Source organism: Gymnoscopelus braueri (genome assembly GCF_963280865.1).
Source record: "Gymnoscopelus braueri genome assembly, chromosome: 21".
Classification (NCBI taxonomy): domain Eukaryota; kingdom Metazoa; phylum Chordata; class Actinopteri; order Myctophiformes; family Myctophidae; genus Gymnoscopelus; species Gymnoscopelus braueri.
Window position 1 is genome coordinate 45,255,488 of NC_137623.1, and position 20,420 is coordinate 45,275,907.

A 20,420-nucleotide genomic window follows, 5' to 3' on the forward strand; every position below is an offset into this window, starting at 1 on the left:
CGATCTGGCCATCTTCAGGCCCGAGGTGGTGGATGCGAAGAAAAGTGTCATGGCGCTCGCCCTGAGGCCAGACAATCTCTTCGCTGGCGCTTCAGATTTCCTCCGTGTCTCCACCGATTCCAGGAAGGCCCAGAGGGAAGCCGCGGCGGGAGTTTTGGAGCCAGCTCCTCCTCCATCTGCAAAACCCCGCAACGAAAGGCCCGCAGGCAGAGGACGTCCTTCCTCCTCTCGCCGTGGACAGTCCAACACCTCTCGGTCCTCTTCGGCCCAGGCGAGCTCGCGAGAAAGGGCTCCCAACGCGGGCAACCGGAGCAGAGCTTCTCCCCGCCAGCCACCCGCATCTAACACAAACACCAGCCGTTCTCCACGTCGCAACACAGGGAAGCCTCACCGTGGCGGGAGTGACATTATCTTGCCGGTGCACAGACCGGCTCAGCCCGCCCTCCAGCCGTTCATGCTGGGAAAGAGGACCGTGGCTTTTCAGGCCTCGATGGACAGAGTCGAGGACGGCTCCACGAGTGCGAAAAAACTTTGTGTTCAGAGTGTGGGAGGTTTATTTGTGCAGAATGTGGACGTTTTATGTGTGCAGCGCAATGTTTCAGTGATAAGTGCCTTGTATGCAAATCCTTTTTCTCTGCTAAAGAAAATAAATGTGACGAATGTTACAAACAGTCTCGTTCTTTCACGTGGCATAGAGCCGAGGAGCAGAGGGGTCCCGTCTCGCGGGCCCTTCTGCCCCAACGCTCTCATTGTATGAACCAACAAGGCCTGGGGCCCCCGATTTCCGGGGCTCCAAGCATTGCTGGGGTACCCCATGTGCATGCAATAAATCAATGTCATCTTCCCGTAAGCCCAAAGCGCCTGGTGCCCCCGATTTCCGGGGCTCCAGACGCTGCTGGGATAACCTCTGTAAATGCAGTAAATCGATACCATCGTTCTATGAGCCCACAATGTCGGGAACACCCGAACCCCGGTGTTCCAGGCATTGTTCGGACAGCATCTGTGCATGTATTGGACCATATGAAGGTAATAGGAAAGGTATTAAAAAAAACGACGCCGCCCTTGTCCACCAGAGGGCGCCAAAGCGCCAGTGGAATAGGGTCACGTCGGTTTTGCCTTTCGCCTCACAGGCTTCCGTCTCACAGGATGCAGCTAAGCGCCACTGTGAGCCGGAAGTACGTGAGTCAGAAATAGCGGACCTCTGTCTCCGCCATTTTGGAGGGACAGATCCCCCTTTTTCCACACCGCCTCACGAACTACAGGCCTCGCTCGCTACTAACGAGCGACAAAGCATCCCCTACGGGGAGGAAGGTTTTGTCGACGCTCCGTACGGAGCCTTTGGGCTCAGACGAGAGAGCGACGGCCAAGGTAGGCTTATTTCGGTCGGCCCCGGTCGTCAGAGTGACAGCGCCGTCGGTTTCCATGGAAACAGACAGCCGGCGCTGGCGGACGAACCGGATGCTGACGTCAAGCAAGGTCCCCGTGACCAGTCACGTGACCCCGCGGGGTCCTCGGGACAGATCGTTAGTGCCTCACCCCAGGGTTAGCACCGCCGGCGGCTGTGGTAGCGTCACTGGTCCCCATGGCAACGGTCCCACTCTCCGAGCGGCCGATGACATCATCGTCCAATCCACTCGCTCGTTGTGTGGAGGAATGGAAGATTTGCAAGCCGAATCCTTGGGTATTACGCACAATACAGAAGGGTTACAGGTTACAATTCTCCAGAAAACCCCCAATGACAGACAAAGTGTTGTTTTCCAAGGCAACAGGTCCAGCGGCCAGTACTTTGAGGGAGGAGGTTGCCTCCCTTTTGAGCAAAGGCGCTGTCACGGAATTACTTCCGAACCAGAACCGACTGGGTTTCTATTCGAAATATTTTCTGGTGAAAAAGAAGGGGGGGGGGGTGTGCGACCCATTCTGAACCTGAAGGGTCTCAACAAATACCTGACGGTTTTCAATTTTAGAATGCTGACGCTTTTACGCACGGTGCGTCTTGGAGACTGGTGGACAAGCATCGATCTCAAAGATGCTTATTTTCACATTCCAATCTACCCACCGCACAGGAAGTTCCTGCGCTTCGGGTTCGAGGGGAGGGTGTACGAGTACAATGTCCTCCCATTTGGAATATCTCTCAGCCCCAGGGTGTTCGTGAAATGCACGGACGCAGCCGTGGCTCCACTGAGGAGGCAGGGGATCCGTTTGTCGACTTACATCGACGACTGGCTCCTGGCGGCGGGCTCGAGGGAGGAGGTGATGCAACACACGCGTGTGGCCATCGCTCACCTAACGTCCCTAGGCTTCACAATCAATGCCAAAAAGAGCGTGCTGGTTCCGTCCCAGCGGACCACCTTCATAGGGATCCTGCTGGACTCGAACACACTCATGGCGCGCCTATCCCAGGACAGGATAGACAGCTTTTTGGCGTGTGTGAGGTCTTTTCACGTGGGGCGTCAAGTCAGTTACAGGCTGTGCATGCAAGCGGCGGGTCTCATGGCTTCGGCCATACACCTGGTCCGTTTAGGCAGGCTCTACATGAGACCTTTCCAGAGGTGGATGTTGGCTCTAGGGATCCCGTCCACTATGGATTCTCGGAAAGTGTTGGTGCCTCCACGGTGCGTGGAGGCTCTCAGGCCGTGGTCACAATCGCCTTTTCTGACCGAGGGGGTCAGTGTGGGGGTTGTGACGTCACGGATGGTCATCACCACGGACGCCAGCCTGACAGGCTGGGGAGCCGTCCACGAAGGCCGCTCGGCCAGGGGAGTGTGGGACTCCAGTCTACGGGAGGCCCACATCAACTACCTGGAACTGATGCCGGTTTTCCTCGCCCTCAAAAACTTCGAGGCTCGCATCCGCGGTTGTCATGTCGCTATCAGGACGGACAACACCACGACCATGTGCTATATCAACAGGCAGGGGGGCTTGCGCTCCCAGGTGTTGGACAGCCTGGCGTGCAGACTGACGCGTTGGTGCGACTCGCGTCTCGCGTCAATACGAGCTTCGCATGTACCGGGTCTCCTGAACAGCGGAGCGGACTTACTGTCCAGGGGCGAACTTCGGTACGAGAACTGGTCCCTCAAACCGTGGGTGGCGGACCTGATCTGGGCCAGGTTTGGCCGGGCACAGGTCGACTTGTTTGCCTCCAAAGAGAACGCGAAGTGTTCTCGCTTTTTCTCAGTGAGGGTGGGGGACCGTTCACTGGGCATGGACGCCCTAGCACACGACTGGCCAGACGAACTGCTGTATGCGTTCCCGCCACTGGACCTGATCCCCTCTATACTGGAGAGGGTGAGACTTCAGGGTCGGTCGGTGCTGCTAGTGGCTCCAGCATGGGGCGTGTGGAGGTCAGAGATAACACCTCTCCTCTACTCCGAGCCTTGGCCCCTCCCGCTGTACAGGGACCTAGTACGGCAGGGAGGGGACGACATCTTCCACGAGAGGCCTCAGCACCTAGACCTGTGGGTTTGGCCCGTGAGAGGGAGACCTTGACTTCGTATGGCCTGCCCCCTGATGTGGTGGCTACCATCCAGGGGGCGAGGGCCCTTTCCACGAGGTCTGCGTACGACGACAGGTGGAACCTGTTCGTGTCATGGTGTCTGAGTCAGTCACCGCCGGTTGAGGCCTTCCGGGCCCCGGTACGCAGCATCCTCATGTTCTTACAGGACAAATTGAACCAAGGTCTGGCTTTCTCGACGGTTAAGGTGTATCAGGCGGCCATTTCCGCTTGTCACGAGAGCTTCGATGGCATGACGGTTGGCCGACATCCGATGGTGCACGGTTTTATGAACGGCGCAAGGCGAGCCAGGCCGGTCTCTAGGGCTCTGCTCCCGGCCTGGGACCTGACGGTGGTACTGGGGGCGCTTTGCCTCCCACCGTTCGAGCCTTTTGAGTCTGCAGATCTGAAGATCGTTAGCCTCAAAACGGTTCTTTTGGTTGCTTTGACTACAGCTAAACGGGTCAGCGACATACATGCGCTCTCGGTGAGTTCGGAGTGTATGAGGTTCTTGGGGGACGACAGCAGGGTTTTGCTTAAACCCAACTTGGCGTTTGTTCCCAAGAATGGAGTGGTGACCCAGACGCCGGTTGAGCTGGTAGCTTTTCATCCGCCTCCTTTCGCTTCAGCGGAGGATAGGCGGCTGCACTGTCTTTGCCCAGTGAGGCCGGTCGTCGTCGCAGCTGTTTGTCTCCTTCGGCCCAGGTGATCGGAGGAAGGCAGTGGCTAAGGCGACGCTTTCTAGATGGATTTTGGATGCCATTAGGCTGGCCTACGTCAGTGGTGGCGTTCCAGTTCCAGAAGGACTGAAGGCTCATTCTACTAGAGGCGTGGCTACTTCCTGGGCCCTCTCCAGGGGAGTGTCGGTCCAGGAGGTGTGTGCGGCCGCAAACTGGTCGTCGCCTTCGACGTTTGCGGCCTTCTACAGCCTAGACGTGGCAGCGGCGTCAGTGGCGCATGCTGTACTAGGTGTGGCGGCTGTCTCTAGTTAGAATGGGGGGAGCTAGGCAGGTTTTTTGGGTTTAGCCTGCCTTCTTTCTCTTCCCTGCCTTCCTTCTCTTGAGTCCCCTTGGAACCACCTGTGGTAGGTTCCCAGGGGAGGGGGCCCTGTTTCCTTGTTTTCACTAAGGGAACAGACTTGTGTCCCCTACCTTCCTTCTCTTGAGTCCCCTCGGAACCACCTGTGGTAGGTTCCCAGGGGAGGGGGGCCCTGTTTCCTTGTTTTCACTTAGGGAACAGACTTGTGTCTGTTTATTAGTTGAATAAGGCAGACTTAGTCTGTCAGGGTCCTTTTCTTTCAAATATATACCGCACCCCGGCCCGGAGGGCTGGGGCGCCCGTGAGGCCAAAGGTCACGTCCGTGGGGACGGGGCCTTACGGCTAGGGGGGCGTGCGGAGGGTTCTCGGTATGGCTGTAAGCCCCAGGGGGGTTAATGTATCCCATAGTGAGTATGTTACGGAGAATTTGACAAGAAACTCAAGGTTACGGATGTAACCCCGGTTTCTTTAGAATTCGGAGTAACATACTCACCTAACACCCCTGTTGTGTGCATCTGCATGCAGAGAGCGGTTGTTAAAGAGGATGAGCCACATCACGCAAGAGGTTTTATACCTCTTCCGGTCTACCGGACACGTGACATACCCTTCTCAGCCAATGAATGGCCCGGGAGTTTATGGTATGTAGCTCTGTTCATCGCCGGGAGGCGGCGATATCCCATAGTGAGTATGTTACTCCGGATTCTAAAGAAACCGGGGTTACATCCGTAACCTCGAGTTTTTCACCAGTGTGGAGACGCAGGTGTCTCTTCAGGTGAGCTAACTGACTGAAACTCGCGTCACACTGTTTACAGTGGTATGGTTTTTCTCCAGTGTGGACATGCTGGTGTTTCCTCAGGGTACCCAACTCATTGAAACTCTTGTTACACAGTTTACAGTGGTATGGTTTCTCACCAGTGTGGAGACGCAGGTGCGACTCCAGGCTACCTAATCTAGTGAAAGTCTTGTTGCACTGTTTACAGAGGTAAGGTTTTTCTCCAGTGTGGACACGCAGATGTGTCTTCAGGTCACCTGTCTGACTGAAACTCTTGTTGCACTGTTTACAGAGGTAAGGTTTTTCTCCAGTGTGGACACGCAGGTGCGACTCCAGGCTACCTAATCTAGTGAAAGTCTTGTTGCACTGTTTACAGAGGTAAGGTTTTTCTCCAGTGTGGACACGCAGGTGTGTCTTCAGGTGAGCTACCTGACTGAAACTCATGTCACACTGTTGACAGTGGTGAGGTTTTTCTCCGGTGTGGACATGCTGGTGTCCCCCCAGGTGAGCTAACTGACTGAAACTCTTGTTGCACTGTTTACAGTGAAAAGGTTTTTCTCCAGTGTGAATATGCTGGTGTGTCTTCAGGTTAGATAACTGACTGAAACTCTTGTCACAATGTTTACAGTGAAAAGGTTTTTCTCCGGTGTGGACACGCTGGTGTATCTTCAGGTGAGCTAACAGACTGAAACTCTTGTCACACAGTTTACAGATGTAAGATGTCTTTCTTGTGTAAGTCCTCTGACGGGTCTTTAAGTCTGATTGAGTTAACGTCTTGGTAAACTGTTGATGACTGTAAGATGTTTGTTTGTCAGTGTTTGCATGTTCATGGCTGGTTATTACACAGCTGTTGGTGATTTGCTGATCGGCAGCTGAGGGGATCTGTCCCGTCATAATTTTTCAGTAGAGGTCGTCGCTCCTCTTCATGTGTTGAAAGATAGTTGTCAAGGCAGATGTACACTTAGAACAAGAGAACTGAGTAAGGGAATATTTGGACTCGCTCCTTCCAGGAGTGGCGGTGTATCGTCAAAGCTGATTCTATGAAGACTGAAGTTGTAGGTTCTGCAGGGGCTTGCAAATGTGTCTTTATACTCTCTCTATCGTTGTGCTTTGTGCGTTTATGTTCTCTATCTCTTTCTCTCAGCACTCTTCGTCAGGACATTTATTGGTCTTAGTGGGATGAAGTGGAAGTCGCAGTAGTTGCAGTAGCTTAACACTTTATACAGGCTAAGCAGAGCTCTGCTCTTACCTCACTCACAACACACACTGTTGCCATAACAACAGCCATGTGTGCAAGCCGCCACCTTTCCATATTTGGGCAAGACTGATATAATCAATATGACATCATCACCATGACGACAGAGATCAACATGAAAGCAACGTCGTTATTAGAGCCTTTTTTGTGTATTTACCGTTTAATAATGGCATTATATTATTGTTCAAAAGAGGCACAGCTTATTCTCATTGAAAAAGAACACTAACGGTCTAACCTGTAAAGGAAGAACTAAGTGAGACACAGCAGGTCACAACACACCTCCTCAACCATCTCAATACACAACTGGTTGAAAACCTAAAACCAGCCAATCACAGTACTGGAGTTTATATCCTGAATGTCCATTTTGGTAAAGTCCTTTAGACATCCATTAAGCAGACAATGAATTCCACTGGCTAGTGTTGTCTGTCGTCCTCCACATGATGCCTCTGAGAGAAGAAATCCACTGACAACTAAAGGATCAACAATCACCATAGCAATAACTTTATCACACACTAATATTTATTGTTTGTGAGATCAAAGCGTCTGCTAAATGCCTAAATTGCTATTTTAAATTATAAACTAAGAAAAAAACATCAAAATTATTGTCCACCTCGTGTACACACACAAACGCACACGCACACGCACACACACACACAGCTTTTTCTGTAATTGGCTGGGCTGCAACAGTGGGTCCAGCCCCATAAACGCAAATGTGTCACTTGGCCCTCATTCATGAAATAAACATACAACAGAAAACAAGAGCGTACAGTTTTTTCATGGACATGAGCGGAGGCTATGTTCAATTCTCACTCCAAGTCTGACGTTCTCACACGTACATGTGTGCTCTCATGTATGTTCTGTGTGTTCTCATGTGCTGGCACAGCATTCACAGCTGCCTTTGAGCTGGGCCAATGGGAGTGTTTCTCCTGGGTCACTGTGCAAATGTGAGCCTCTTTACTCTCCTTTCACAGTGGTTAGGATTGCCAGGCACGCAGTGGTGGAAAGTAACAAAGTACATTTACTCAAGTACTGTACTGTAATTTTTAGGTACTTTTACTTTAATTGAGTATTTTCTTTTTTCTTTTAATACTGTCTTTTTTTTAAATAATTTCCACTACAACTCTGAGACAAATATTGTACTTTTTACTGCACTACTATTACTATTATATACTATTACATTTATTTTTAAAAATAGCCAATATGGAGCTCGTAGATCAGCTATTTTCTAAAGATTGACACATTTTGTAAAATGTTCCATTCTGCATAATGAGAACTTTTACTTTTGGTACTGTAAGTGTATTTTGATGCCAATACTTTTGTACTTTTACTCAAGTACATTGTTAATACCGGACTTTTACTTGTAACAGTGTATTTCTACATGATTGCAGTATTGATACTTTTGCAAGTAAAAACATTTGAGTACTTTTCCCACCACGGTCTACAGCAGTGTTACAGCAGTGTTTAACACTTCAAAACGCCATAACTCAGTGACCATTGCTCTGATCAGTGTAATATGGGAATAGATTTGAAGGCCTGCCAATCTTGTTCTTGCAAAAGGGCTTGAGTAGTTAATTCATACTGCATTTTTATAAGTGTGGGTCCTGGGGAGACATTGGGTCTTGTGCTGGAATAGTATGGGCAACGCTAGCCCTGAAACATGACTGTCATACCATGACAGTCATGGAACCTAGAGGTTACGTAGGTAACCCCGGTTCTTTTAGTTTAGGAGTGAGACACTCCCTATGGGAAACAGCGCCATCTGGCGATGAGTACAGAGCTACACAATACGCTCCCGGGACCCATTCATTGGGCTAGAGGGTATGTCACGTGACCGGTCAAGTCCTCCCCTTCAGCAGAGGGCATAAGAGACGCCGGCCGTGACATCAACTTCCTCTTTCACACAGGTCCTCTGTTCGCAGTGGTGAAACAAAAGGGGTGTATGGGGAGTGTCTCACTCCTACACTAAAAGAACCGGGGTTACCTACGTAACCTCTAGTTCTTCTTCGTTTTGGGAGTGAGACACTCCCTATGGGATCTATAAACCCCCCGGAAGCGTTAAAACCATCCTACCCCCAGAAAAAACGTACGTACCCCTACCGGCTCAGGGACCTGCACACGGCGGTCCCCTGCCTCAGGGACGCCCAGGCCCACCGGGCCTGGACACGGCACAGGGGATGAGGTAAAAGAGACCCTGACAGACCGAAGTCTGCCTCATTCAGCTAATAGAGGACAAGGTCCGTCACCTACCAACCATCTAATAAGGGAACAGGGCCCCCTGCTCCCAGAGACCCAACAGATCGTTAGCCCCACGGGATCACATCAGGAGGAGAAAGGCACCTCAAGTAGATGAGGCAGCCACGCCCAGGACTGCGTGCGCCACTGAGGAGGCCGCCACGTCCAGGCTGTAGAAAGCTGCAAAAGTCGAAGGAGACGACCAATTAGCAGCCGTGCAAATCTCCTGGATCGAAGCCCCTCTAGAGAGGGCCCAGGAGGTAGCCACTCCCCTAGTCGAGTGTGCCTTCAGTCCAACAGGTACTGGGGCCCCACTACTCGTATAGGCGAGCTTTATGGCTTCAACAATCCATCTGGAAAGCGTTGGCTTGGCAACCGCCTTCCGCTGGTTACCCCGTCCGTAGGAGACAAACAACTGTGTTGACGACCTACTGGACGCCGTCCTCTGACAGTAGAGCTTCAGCGCCCTAACTGGACAGAGACAGTGCAACCGCTCATCCTCCGCCGAAGCGAAAGGAGGAGGATGAAAAGCAGCCAATTCGACCGGAGCCGGTGCAACCACTACGGTCTTGGTAACGAACGCCAAGTTTGGTTTCAGCAGAACCCGTCTGCCATCTCCAGAGAACCTCAAGCACTCCGAACTCACCGAGAGTGCCTGCAGGTCACCGACCCTCTTGGCCGTAACCAAGGCCACCAGGAGGATAGTCTACAAACTTAACACCTCGAGGCTCACAGTCTCAAGGGGTTCAAAGGGGGGAAGGCAGAGTGCATTCAGCACCACCGCTAGATCCCAGGCCGGAAACAGAGGCCTGTTAGTCGGCCTGGCCCGTCTGGCCCCGCCCATGAACCGCCATACCATGTAGTGCTTGCCAACCGTCCCGACCTCGAAACCTTCGTGACAGGTGGAGATGGCTCCCAAGTACACTTTGACCGTCGAGAAGGTCAAACCCTGATTCAACCTGCTCTGCAGGAAAATCTGAATGTTGCGTACCGGCGCCCGAAAAGCCACCACCGGCGGTGACTGTTCTTGGCACCATGACACAAAAATATTCCATTTTATGTCATAGGCAGCCCTAGTGGACCCAGCCCTGGCCCCCTGAATAGTAGCTACCACATCAGGGGGCAGGCCGTAAGCATCTAGATTTGCCCTCTCACGGGCCAGACCCACAGGTCTAGGTCCCGGGGGCTGGGGTGGTTGATCTCGGTCCCCACCTGCGTCAGCAGGTCCGTTATCGGAGGAAGGGACCAGGGCTCGGCGTAGAGCAGAGGAGACATCTCCGACCTCCACACGCCCCATCCTGGAGCAACCAGCAGCACAGTCAGGCCCTGGAGCCTGACCCTCTCCAACGTTGGGCGGATCAGCTCCAGCGGCGGGAATGCATAGAGCAGTTCCCTCGGCCACCTGTGAGCCATCGCATCCAGTCCCAACGAGAGATCCGTTGCCTTCATTGAGAAAAAGCGAGAGCACTTCGCGTTCTCTGCTGAAGCAAACAAGTCGACCTGGGGTCGACCGAACCTGGACCAGATCTCGCGCACTGTTTTCGGATTGAGAGACCAATTCGAATACCAAAGCCTGCCCCTGGACAGTAGATCCGCTCCACCGTTCTGGAGGCCCGGAACGTGGACCGCCCGAACCGACAGTAGATGTGAATCGCACCACATCGTCAACTCTCGGGCCAGGTCATCCAACACACGGGAGCCTAAGCCTCCCTGTTTGTTGATGTAGCACATGGTCGTGGTGTTGTCCGTCCTCACCAGGACATGACAACCGCTGATGTGCGCCTCGAACTGCCTCAGTGCGAGAAAAACCGCCATCAGCTCCAGGTAGTTTATGTGGGCCACTCGTAGATCGGGGCCCCACACTCCCCTGGCCGTACGACCCTCGTAGACGGCGCCCCAGCCCGTCATGCTGGCGTCCGTCGTGACCACCTTCCTTGAGAGCACCACACCCAGTCTGACACCTTCTGACAGAAAGGGTGCTCGTGACCAGGGTTCGAGTGCCTCCATACACTGTGGAGACACTAGAACTCGCCGAGACCCCCTGGTAGGTGGAATGCGGAGATCCCGCACCCACCGTTGAAAAGGTCTCATGAACAGCCTGCCCAGGCGGATCAGGTGTATGGCTGAGGCCATGAGACCCGCCGCCTGCAAACACAGCCTGTACGTGACTTTCTTTCCTACTTGAAAAGACCTCACACAGGCTAGGAAACTGTCTATCCTGTCCCTGGATAGGCGTGCCACCATCGCGTCCGAGTCCAAAGCAATCCCTATGAAAGAGTTGGCTCGGGACCAGCACGCTCTTCTGAAAATTCACGGTGAAACCCAGTGACGTCAGATGGGAGATGGCCATCTCCGTGTGACGAACCACCTCCTGGCTGGAGTCCCCTGCCAGGAGCCAATCGTCGATGTAAGTCGACAAGCGTATTCCCCCTTTCCTCAGGGGGGCTATAGCCGCCTGAGTGCATTTCACGAAAACACGGGGGCTCAGGGACATCCCGAACGGGAGAACCGTGTATTCGTACACTCGTCCCTCGAAACCGAAGCGCAGACATTTTCTGTGCGGTGGATAGATGGGGATGTGGAAATACGCATCCTTCAGGTCTATACTGGTCCACCATTCGCCCTGACGCACCGTGCGTAAAAGCATCTCGTTCGTCAGCATGCGAAACTTGAATTTCGTTAGAAATCTGTTGAGACCTCTCAGATCCAGTATGGGACGTACACCCCCCCCCCTTTTTCTTGACCAGAAAATATTTTGAGTAAAAACCCAGGCGTTTCTGATCTGGGGATAACTCTCTTATGGCACCCTTGTTTAGGAGAGAGAAAACCTCTTCCCTTAACGTGATCGCCGCTGCGCCCTTTGCGCTGGAGAATACCACTTTGTCTGTCATAGGGGGCTTTGCGCAAAATTGTAACCTGTAACCCTTCTGTATGGTGCGTAGTACCCAAGGAGAGGGGTGGCAAGCTTTCCATTGCGTTAGACAGTGAGCTAGGGGGTTGGGGCTAGCTACTAAATCTGCTCGCTGCACTGACTGTCTGTCTGAGCGTTGCCATGGAAACTAGTGTTGTGCTCACATGCTCTGGCGGTGCCATACATGTGACGCTCGCTAGAGGCAGCACGGACGTTACCTGACTGACAAAAGGATTCGAGGAAGTCACGTGACCCTGCACGCGGTGCCTCCCCGGTGTCCATATCCGATTGGAAACGCCCCCTCTCCGCACCCGGTCGGAAACGGAAGTGGTTAACAAGCTTACCTTCCGTGCGGCCATCTTGAGAGGGGTCCGAGCGGCCATCTTGAGAGGGCCCTGAAAGGCAGAAGCGTTTTGGCGCCCTCTCCTGGCCGGGAGAATCGGCTGGTAAAACGAGCGTGGCCCCTGTGTAGAGGGGCAAAGGCGCCCTCTGGCAGACAGGGATGGCACTGGTTTTACACTTGATTTTATTACCGTCAGAGGTTTTAATACATTCAGTATCTTTCCTTTTGTCAGTCATTCGGAAAACCGAAAACCGGATTTGCCGAATGCTGTGGACTCATAGGGGGACCGTCGAGAACGGGGGGCCGCCATGTAGGCGGTCCTCGTTCTCCCTAGGCTAACAGCTCTATTCGGGGGGTTAGCAGAGCAAAACAAGCGGCGGTAGCGCTGTGGAGGTAGCAAAAATAGCTAAGCTAGTGCAGCTAGCGGCTAAGCTAAAGAAACAGCGAAAGGCTAACGCCGGCTCACCACGAGGTGGAAAAAAGTTAGTTTACTTGGTCTTTTTGTTGAATGAGAAAACCCGTGGGTGACTGATCCTAGCCTCCGCTTTTAGGGCTAAAGCTGGTTTCTCAGTTTGGGTCCTTGAAGAGTAGATTTTGAAGATAGAGTTGAATTCAGTGTTTTAACAAGCGTGTAGCCGTGTTATCATCTGCGAACAGAGGAACTGAAAGAGGAAGTTGATGTCACGGCCGGCGCCTCTTATGCCCTCTGCTGGAGGGGAGGACTTGACCGGTCACGTGACATACCCTCTAGCCCAATGAATGGGTCCCGGGAGCGTATTGTGTAGCTCTGTACTCATCGCCAGATGGCGCTGTTTCCCATAGGGAGTGTCTCACTCCCAAAACGAAGAAGAACGAAAGTTCCTGGTTTAGAGTGGTGTTCGATTTTTTTACATTTACAACTCTCACATGTACATACACGTTCAGATTTCAAATATAAAGTGCTTACCCACGAGCCACGGATGTTACAAGTTGATCCGTTCCGCGATAAGTACCCGTATCTCCCGTATTGTTCAATAAAAAGCATTTTAATCCATTTTCTTTTTTTCTTGGTAATGTATCAGAGTGCAATACACCTCCCAACCATTAGTGTCGCATAGTTGAAAGCATCGGAGAAAAACATTGAGAAAATGGCCGGCGATCGGATGAAAATGCTTTTTATTGAACAATACGGGAGATACGGGTACTTACTGTACGTTTATAGGTTTATGCACATGTGAAAGTTGTAAATGTAAAAAAAATCGGACACCACTCTAAACCAGGAACTTTCGGTTCCATGACGCTTGTGACAGACAAGCGTTATGTGAACCATGGCTAGGGAAACTCATCGTTGTTAACGATCAGGTGCATCACCGTCGTGTCGTCAGCACCCTCAAAAGGCTACCGTGTTGTGAGTCAGTGGATCAGACATGGTGCTGACCATTCTCTCACCACCTGACAATGGCCGACAGAACGTTCGGTCTCCATCTGCACATGGTTGGGTTCAGACAGAACGTCCAGTATCCATCTGCACATGGTTGGGTGCAGGCCCAGATCCCTGAGAGATTGTGTTGAACGCCAGCATTGTCTGTACTGTAGATCAATATTATTAGCCTGGCCAATATCCGTAATTGGCAATTATGCAGCCAATGTGTCTCTGTTTTAACCACTTTCAATTTGGCATCCCTATTCTGGGTATGTCGGGCAGAAACCTCTTATCTCCATATTCTAACTTTTTGTGTAAAAAAAAAATGAACGCCCTACTTGACCATACTACAGCGTCACACAAAAGCATCAAAAGTAGCAGATCCACAAGCTCGAAACGCGGCTCGAAACGCGGCGCGAAGCGACGCGTTTCGAGCTTGTGGATCTGCTACTTTTGATGCTTTTAGAATTTGAATCCTGAAAAGTAACCGTTTTGGACATATGAGGTTTCCACTCGACAGAGACGATAGGCAACATTTTTCAAAAGTTTTTTTTTTTTTTTTCAATATAATTTTAATTTAATTTTCTTTTTCTTTCAATATCGGTCAAAAAATTGGTAAATAGTGGACTAGGACGGACCAAAATCTTCTGGCATTGGGTGGACTGCAATCTGTATGCAAATCTCCATGGATTCGGTGTGGCAGGCAACATGGAACAAATGAAGTCCCTCTCCAAACCTCTCAAAGCACTTTTACTGACAATTCTTTCTTGAGAGAAAACGTGTTAGATCCTTGCTTCAGAGAGTTCCCCCCAAGGCAAGCTGTGTGACATGAATGTGAGAGAGGCTCTGAAACATCATCATCGACTCATCATCATGCTAGCTGACTGGCTGGGCCCCACAGCTAGGGTTTAACATTTTCCGGGAAATAGCTAATTTTAATTCCCGGGAATTTTCAGACCTTTTCCCGGGCTTCCCGGGAATTCCCGTTAAAGGGTAAAAAAAAAAAAAAATACCCACTAAAATGCATTTATATGTAGATACTTAAATAGCCAATTTTATATTGAGGTGCCCAAATGTCCCTATTGTGTCCACCTATGAACTTGCACTAATAATGACTTAAGTTGATTTTTTAAATCATATAAATATAATATATAAATATAATAGGCATAGTGCCCTGGCGGAGATCTTCTGTTACGCAGCAGCGGGTGAAGACAATTAACTTAAACGAGGAGCTGCGCTGTGCACCCAACACGCACTCGAACAATGTCAAACTCTAGCTGCTGAAATAAACGTTCCATTTGTATCATTATTGACAAGAGAATTTGCAAAAGGATTATTTATTTATTGTCCATCAGAGCGCCGGTGAGGTCACAGCTTATCTCTACTTTTGTAGGATATTGGTTTATTTGATAGCCTAAACTTGTAATTTGTTTGCAGTTATTAATTTATATTAGGCTACTTGCTGGATATTAAGACTCCATTTTGGGATGTTGGCTGTATGTTGTCAAATGTATTAATCTATATTTTGTTGTTGATCAAATGTCGGGTTTTGTAGTGTGATTTTGATGTGCACATGCATGAGCAGCCACTGACAATCAATGAGACAGACAGCTGTTGTGCAGTTCACTTGTTCTACTGGGTAGTTCTAGTAAAATGGTAGTTTGAACGTTCTAAAATGCAAGTGTAGGTAGGGTAGGCTACATTAATGATGATTAAAAAATCGGACCACCGACCATATCGGTCTAATTCTCTCCCTCTCTCTCTCTCTCTCTCTCTCTCTCGCACGCGCTCTCTCTTGCTCTCTCTCTCTCTCTCTCTCCAGTCTCTCCTCTCTCTCTATCAAAAGCATTGCTTGGCTTGCGCGCATTTTAAGATGGAATATAGGCTCGAAATCAAACCTAGCCACTGTTTATGCAGCGTTTCACTTGATGTTGAATCTCAACTAGTCAACTGGTGTCTACCGTTTGACAGCAGAGGAAACGGTGAAATCAGCGTGCGCAGGGCAGGCAGGGGGGCATCACGGCCACTTGTGTTATATTTTGTTCATTACTGTTACATTCAGTGCGTCCCATATTGGTTCTCACAACGGGACGATGGGACCCTGCCTTGGTCGGCAACGCGGCGAGTAACTTGGCTAATTATAATAGTAATTCCTCCGCGCTGTAGATAGGCCTTTCTACTAATTAGTATTCATTTCTAACAAGAAAAAAAAAAACGGGATCCCGGGAACCCAAGTCAGTTCCCGGGACGGTAAATAATCTCGGGATTCCCGGGATTCCCGCATCCCGGGATTCCCGGTGTTAAACCCTACCCACAGCACAGCGGGGGAGCTGAGCCTCTGCTATGCTTTGCACACTATTAGATTAGATACTTAATTAAGCATTAAGTAATACTAAAGAGAGTTGAGAGACAGAGCGAGTGCCTGGTTTAAGCGGACAACCGCTTGTCATGCTCACAGACGTCCGCACGCACGCACGTCCGCGCGCACACACACACACACACACACACACACACACACACACACACACACACACACACACACACGCACACGCACACGCGTACCTGTCATCGTATTGTGCGTAGAAGTGTGTGACTTGCGTCTTGAAGCACTGAACACCTGACAGTAGGTCAGCTTTCATCTGAGGCTGGATGACAACTAGTGTGTTCTGAGTCTGAAACACCTGGAATAACAACACACACAGTTATCAGACAGACAGACAGACAGACAGACAGACAGACAGACAGACAGACAGACAGACAGACAGACAGACAGACAGACAGACAGATGGCACAAGTACATTCTTACACCTGTTCAATACACATGGTTATTTTAATGCTTTTAACAAAACAATCTAAAAAAATGTTTGAAGTTGTGAATCCACGTACTATTTTTACAAACATTTTCAAATAGTTCAAGGGTCAAGGAGGGAGGAGGGGACTGAACTTTCCTTTTCTACCCCGGATTTGAACGTGGTTTCCAGTGCAAGTGCTGAAATGTTACCATTGTGATGATAGAGCCTGCCTGCTTGATCAGGGGATGCATTGAATTTGTGTCAGATCCTGTGTTCAGGTGAGACATGGCCTTTGACATGATCTAAATGGCTCAAGCAGAGAGACAAAATACAACCACCCCGATTGTATAAGTCAGGGATTCCAAAGTGGGGTGCGTGCACCCCTTGGGCTGCTTGAGCTGCCTCTATGGGGGTGCACAAGAAGTAATGGTGGTTTAATGGATGTAACAATAATTACACCATTAAACCACCAAGTGGGACTTTTAATGAAGTAAAAGCATGCAATTAAAACATTTCCTGTCTGTCTGTCTGTCTGTCTGTCTGTCTGTCTGTCTGTCTGTCTGTCTGTCTGTCTGTCTGTCTGTCTGTCTGTCTGTCTGTCTGTCGGTCTCTCTCATCTATCCATGCGTCTCTCTCACCAGGGCGTTGAGGTTCTTCCAGGTGTATGTCAGTCCGTCCACTCTCTCAGTGTTCCCATGGTTGAAGGTCAGCTGGTGCTTGTTGAGCAGAGAGAAGGACTCTTCCACGTGACAGATGAGTCTGTCCATGTGGACCTCTGACTCTCTCACCTGCAACACAACAACACAATGTGTCACTGGTGAATATCGCTAGTTGCGGATTGCGATTATTTGGTCTCGTTTCTAAAGTGTAGCTGCTTATGTGGGCTTGCTTCCTCATGTTTAATGATCATAATAATAATATTAATAATAATATTAATAATAATATATAATAATAATAATAATAATAATAATAATAATAATAATAATAATAATAATAATAACTAGAAAATGTGCTCCTCGGAGAACAAGTCTCCGCCGGCAGACCCGTGCTATTTTAATCAAATGAAATCACTTACCCTATCTTTAACCATAGTTCTCTAGGAATGTTCTAATTCTTACTTAAAATAGAACATGTTACTATATCATAGCAATTATATTATCATAACAATAACTAATGAGATACAGTAGGGTAAAAGATATATATTTTAGTTAAACAAAAAGTTCTTTGTTAAAAGGTGAATGTTAAAGTAATTTATGTACCCCTGAGATGAGGAACAATGTCAGAGACATTGATGTTGGTTGTCAACATGACTCTGGCCCCAACTGCTACAGACACGACCTCCCGTAAGCCTCCTGTATGCGATGGGTTGCTTGATAGTGTAACATTAACTAGTCCTGTCTTACAATCTTTTTGTGAATCAATTGTGGTGATGTTGGATATTTCTGTTGGCAACTTTATTAGCTTTTCGTCATTGTGTGAATCTGTGGCTGCATTTGTTCTGAAGACATGCAATGCGTCACTTGGGTATGAGGGATCTGTTTTAGAGACGATTCTGGTGTGTAGCAGTGCAATGTCTTCTGCACAGCATGTGTTTGTACGAACTCTCATAAGCAGTTCTGCAAAGGGTTGGTCATCTTTCTGGCGCATCGTTTCTGTTAGTTCAAATAGTTGGAAGTTTTCTTTCCACAATGAACCATGTAGTCTGACATAGGCATCAGAAGGGGTATCGAATACTTGTTTTGCCATGACTGGTGGTAGTTGGTACAGGTCACCGACTGCGAGGATACTGACATTGCCAAAACGGGACTCTGAGCTGTGTATGCCTGTGATGTCTTGAAGGCGTTTGTGAATGTGATGTAGAAGATCTGCACCCACCATGGAAACTTCGTCAATGATTAGCAGTTTTAGCTTCCCCAGCCGTGAGCGCAATGTATTTAATGCGTCCTGTTGTTAAAGTTGCATTGTGTGATCTCAGCCTCTCCTGTCTAAGCTATTTATATATTTATATTACATATTGTGATGTCACGTGAAACTGACCAATGTTAGGTGTTCTCAGAGGGACACACACACGCACGGACGGGTGATTTGTACTGGAAGGTACTGTTCCAATCAAGACTGATTGATCCTGTCTTACCTCACTTCAAAAAACATAAATAGCTTTTTGAAGTGACACACCTATTTATAGGATTTTATTTCGTCATGCGTCCCTCTAGCGGCTAGAGGGACGCATGACGAAATAAAATCCACGTGACACGTGACAATATGTTGACACCAATGCTTTTGATTGGCTAGAGTCTAGCCAATCAAAAGCATTGGTGTCAACATATTGTCACGTGTCACGTGGAGCTTGACCAATGTTAGCTTGGCTTGGGGCTAAGCTAACACACGGCGGGACGAAGCGAAAACATACTCTCCGCCTCCGGCGGAGACAATAATAATAATGATAATAATAATACATTTTCTTTATAGTGCAATTTACATTACATATCACAAAGTGCTACAAAACAGAGCAAAAAATAAATGTCTAAAAAACATATTAACCCATTAAAACCAGGAAAGTATTTCTGTATGTTGTGTGTTATTCAATCTCCTGGAGGAACTCTGTAACTGCCTGACTCACCTATAGTCTGAGTATATATCTTCTTGTATTACCAGGTTGCTTTAAGTAGCTGTACTTTGCTTGCTTCAAAGTATCAGTGCTATATATACAGTAGTTAGTGTGCTTAAAAGTAGGTTGTTTAAAAGCATTAGAGCTATATTGTGAGGTGTCATCTGATTGCCCTATCAGAGGGAGTTTCACCTGAACCTGTGGTGAAAGGCAAAGCTGCATTAAAGCTGCAAAGCACATTCGGTGCCAAAAAAACTAACTACTTTTTTTTGTTTTAATGTTCGTCCATTTCCGTCATTGGCAGTGTGAGCCTTTGCAGAATCGGACGGGAATTCCCGTCCATGGCAATGAAAGAGTTAATATTTAGTTTGTTGTTTTGTTTTTGTTGCACAGGTCATCGGGTGCGTTCAGTCCTCCACAGAAGATGATACGATCTCTCACCATGCAACAACAGCACTCCAAAACATTCAGACCTTTCCCCTTGGGCTCAACCTTCTTCCAGGAGAAGGTCTCTGGATTGAACTTCCACAGATCATTGAAGTACCGTACACCGTATCTGCGGCCACCAAATATGTACAGCTCTCCATTGTAGGTAAAGGCTGAATGACCCTTGCGTCCTTCTGGTATAGGCTGTGCAGAAGGCATGCTCAGCCAGCAGTCGGTCTCTGTGTCAAACACTCTGATGCTATTGTAGAGGCCCGACTCGTTCCCGCCGCCAAATACAAACATCTTTGTCCCGATGATGGTGGCAGAGTGACAAATTGAATTAGGTGGCGGAGTGCCTCTGGTGTTAATTAAAGACCAGACCATTGTGGTGGTGTCCAACCTGTAGTTAGTCCGTCTATTCAGCTGGGTGCCTCCTCCATGAATATACATGATGTTTCCTAAGACACAGGCTGAGTGGCCGTACCTCCCCTTTGGGACAGTCCCATACATCTTGGGTTTGAACCAACTGTGGGTGTCGACATCAAATGCATAACACATGTTGCAGTAAGGATTGCCTCCCCAGATGTAGATGATCTCTTCTATCAGCACCGCTGTGAGGGGACACTTAGTATACTCAACACAAGTATACTCAAGGGTACGTTGTCGTCTTAGAATTGTGACTGGGTTTAATTGCATCCAGCGTAAAGACACTGTGTTGAAGACGTGCACATCAATTTGAGGCCTGTTGCCATAATAGATCCCTCCAAACGAGTACACCTTGTGCTCCACTGCAACAGCAGCATCATCCCGTCAATTTGGTCCTCCACTCAGACGCACCCACCGTCCAGCTGAACATTTCTGACACCGTAGTTTAAGTCTTGCACTGTAAGAGTTCGCTATTTCTTATAATTGGTTCAGTGGCACAAATGTCTCACAGAGTTCAAATCTACAAAGCCGATGAGTTGGGTTTGGCCCATCAAGGAAGCTGTTGATAGCGATCTGATCGCCAGCGCAATCACAGTTCTGCTAATCCTCCGTGCTACACAGCACACAGTCTGTTCACCAGTGTTGACAACTACTTTCCGGTAGTTACTTCAAGCAGCGGTATTCGTCAGCAAAAGCTGCTAAATTATGTTTTGTTTAGTTGACAT

At 49.1% G+C, this 20,420-nt stretch overlaps 1 protein-coding gene across 1 annotated transcript in view; it reads right to left on the bottom strand.

The window, feature by feature from the left end:
- dnah5l (dynein, axonemal, heavy chain 5 like) overlaps positions 1–20,420 on the bottom strand; it is a gene marked incomplete at its 5' end in the record, with an annotated part of 132,302 nt that overhangs the window by 70,773 nt on the left and 41,109 nt on the right. The window contains 2 exon segments of the mRNA XM_080417549.1: positions 16,006–16,124; positions 16,874–17,023. Of these exon segments, the coding sequence (XP_080273675.1) occupies positions 16,006–16,124; positions 16,874–17,023 (269 nt within the window).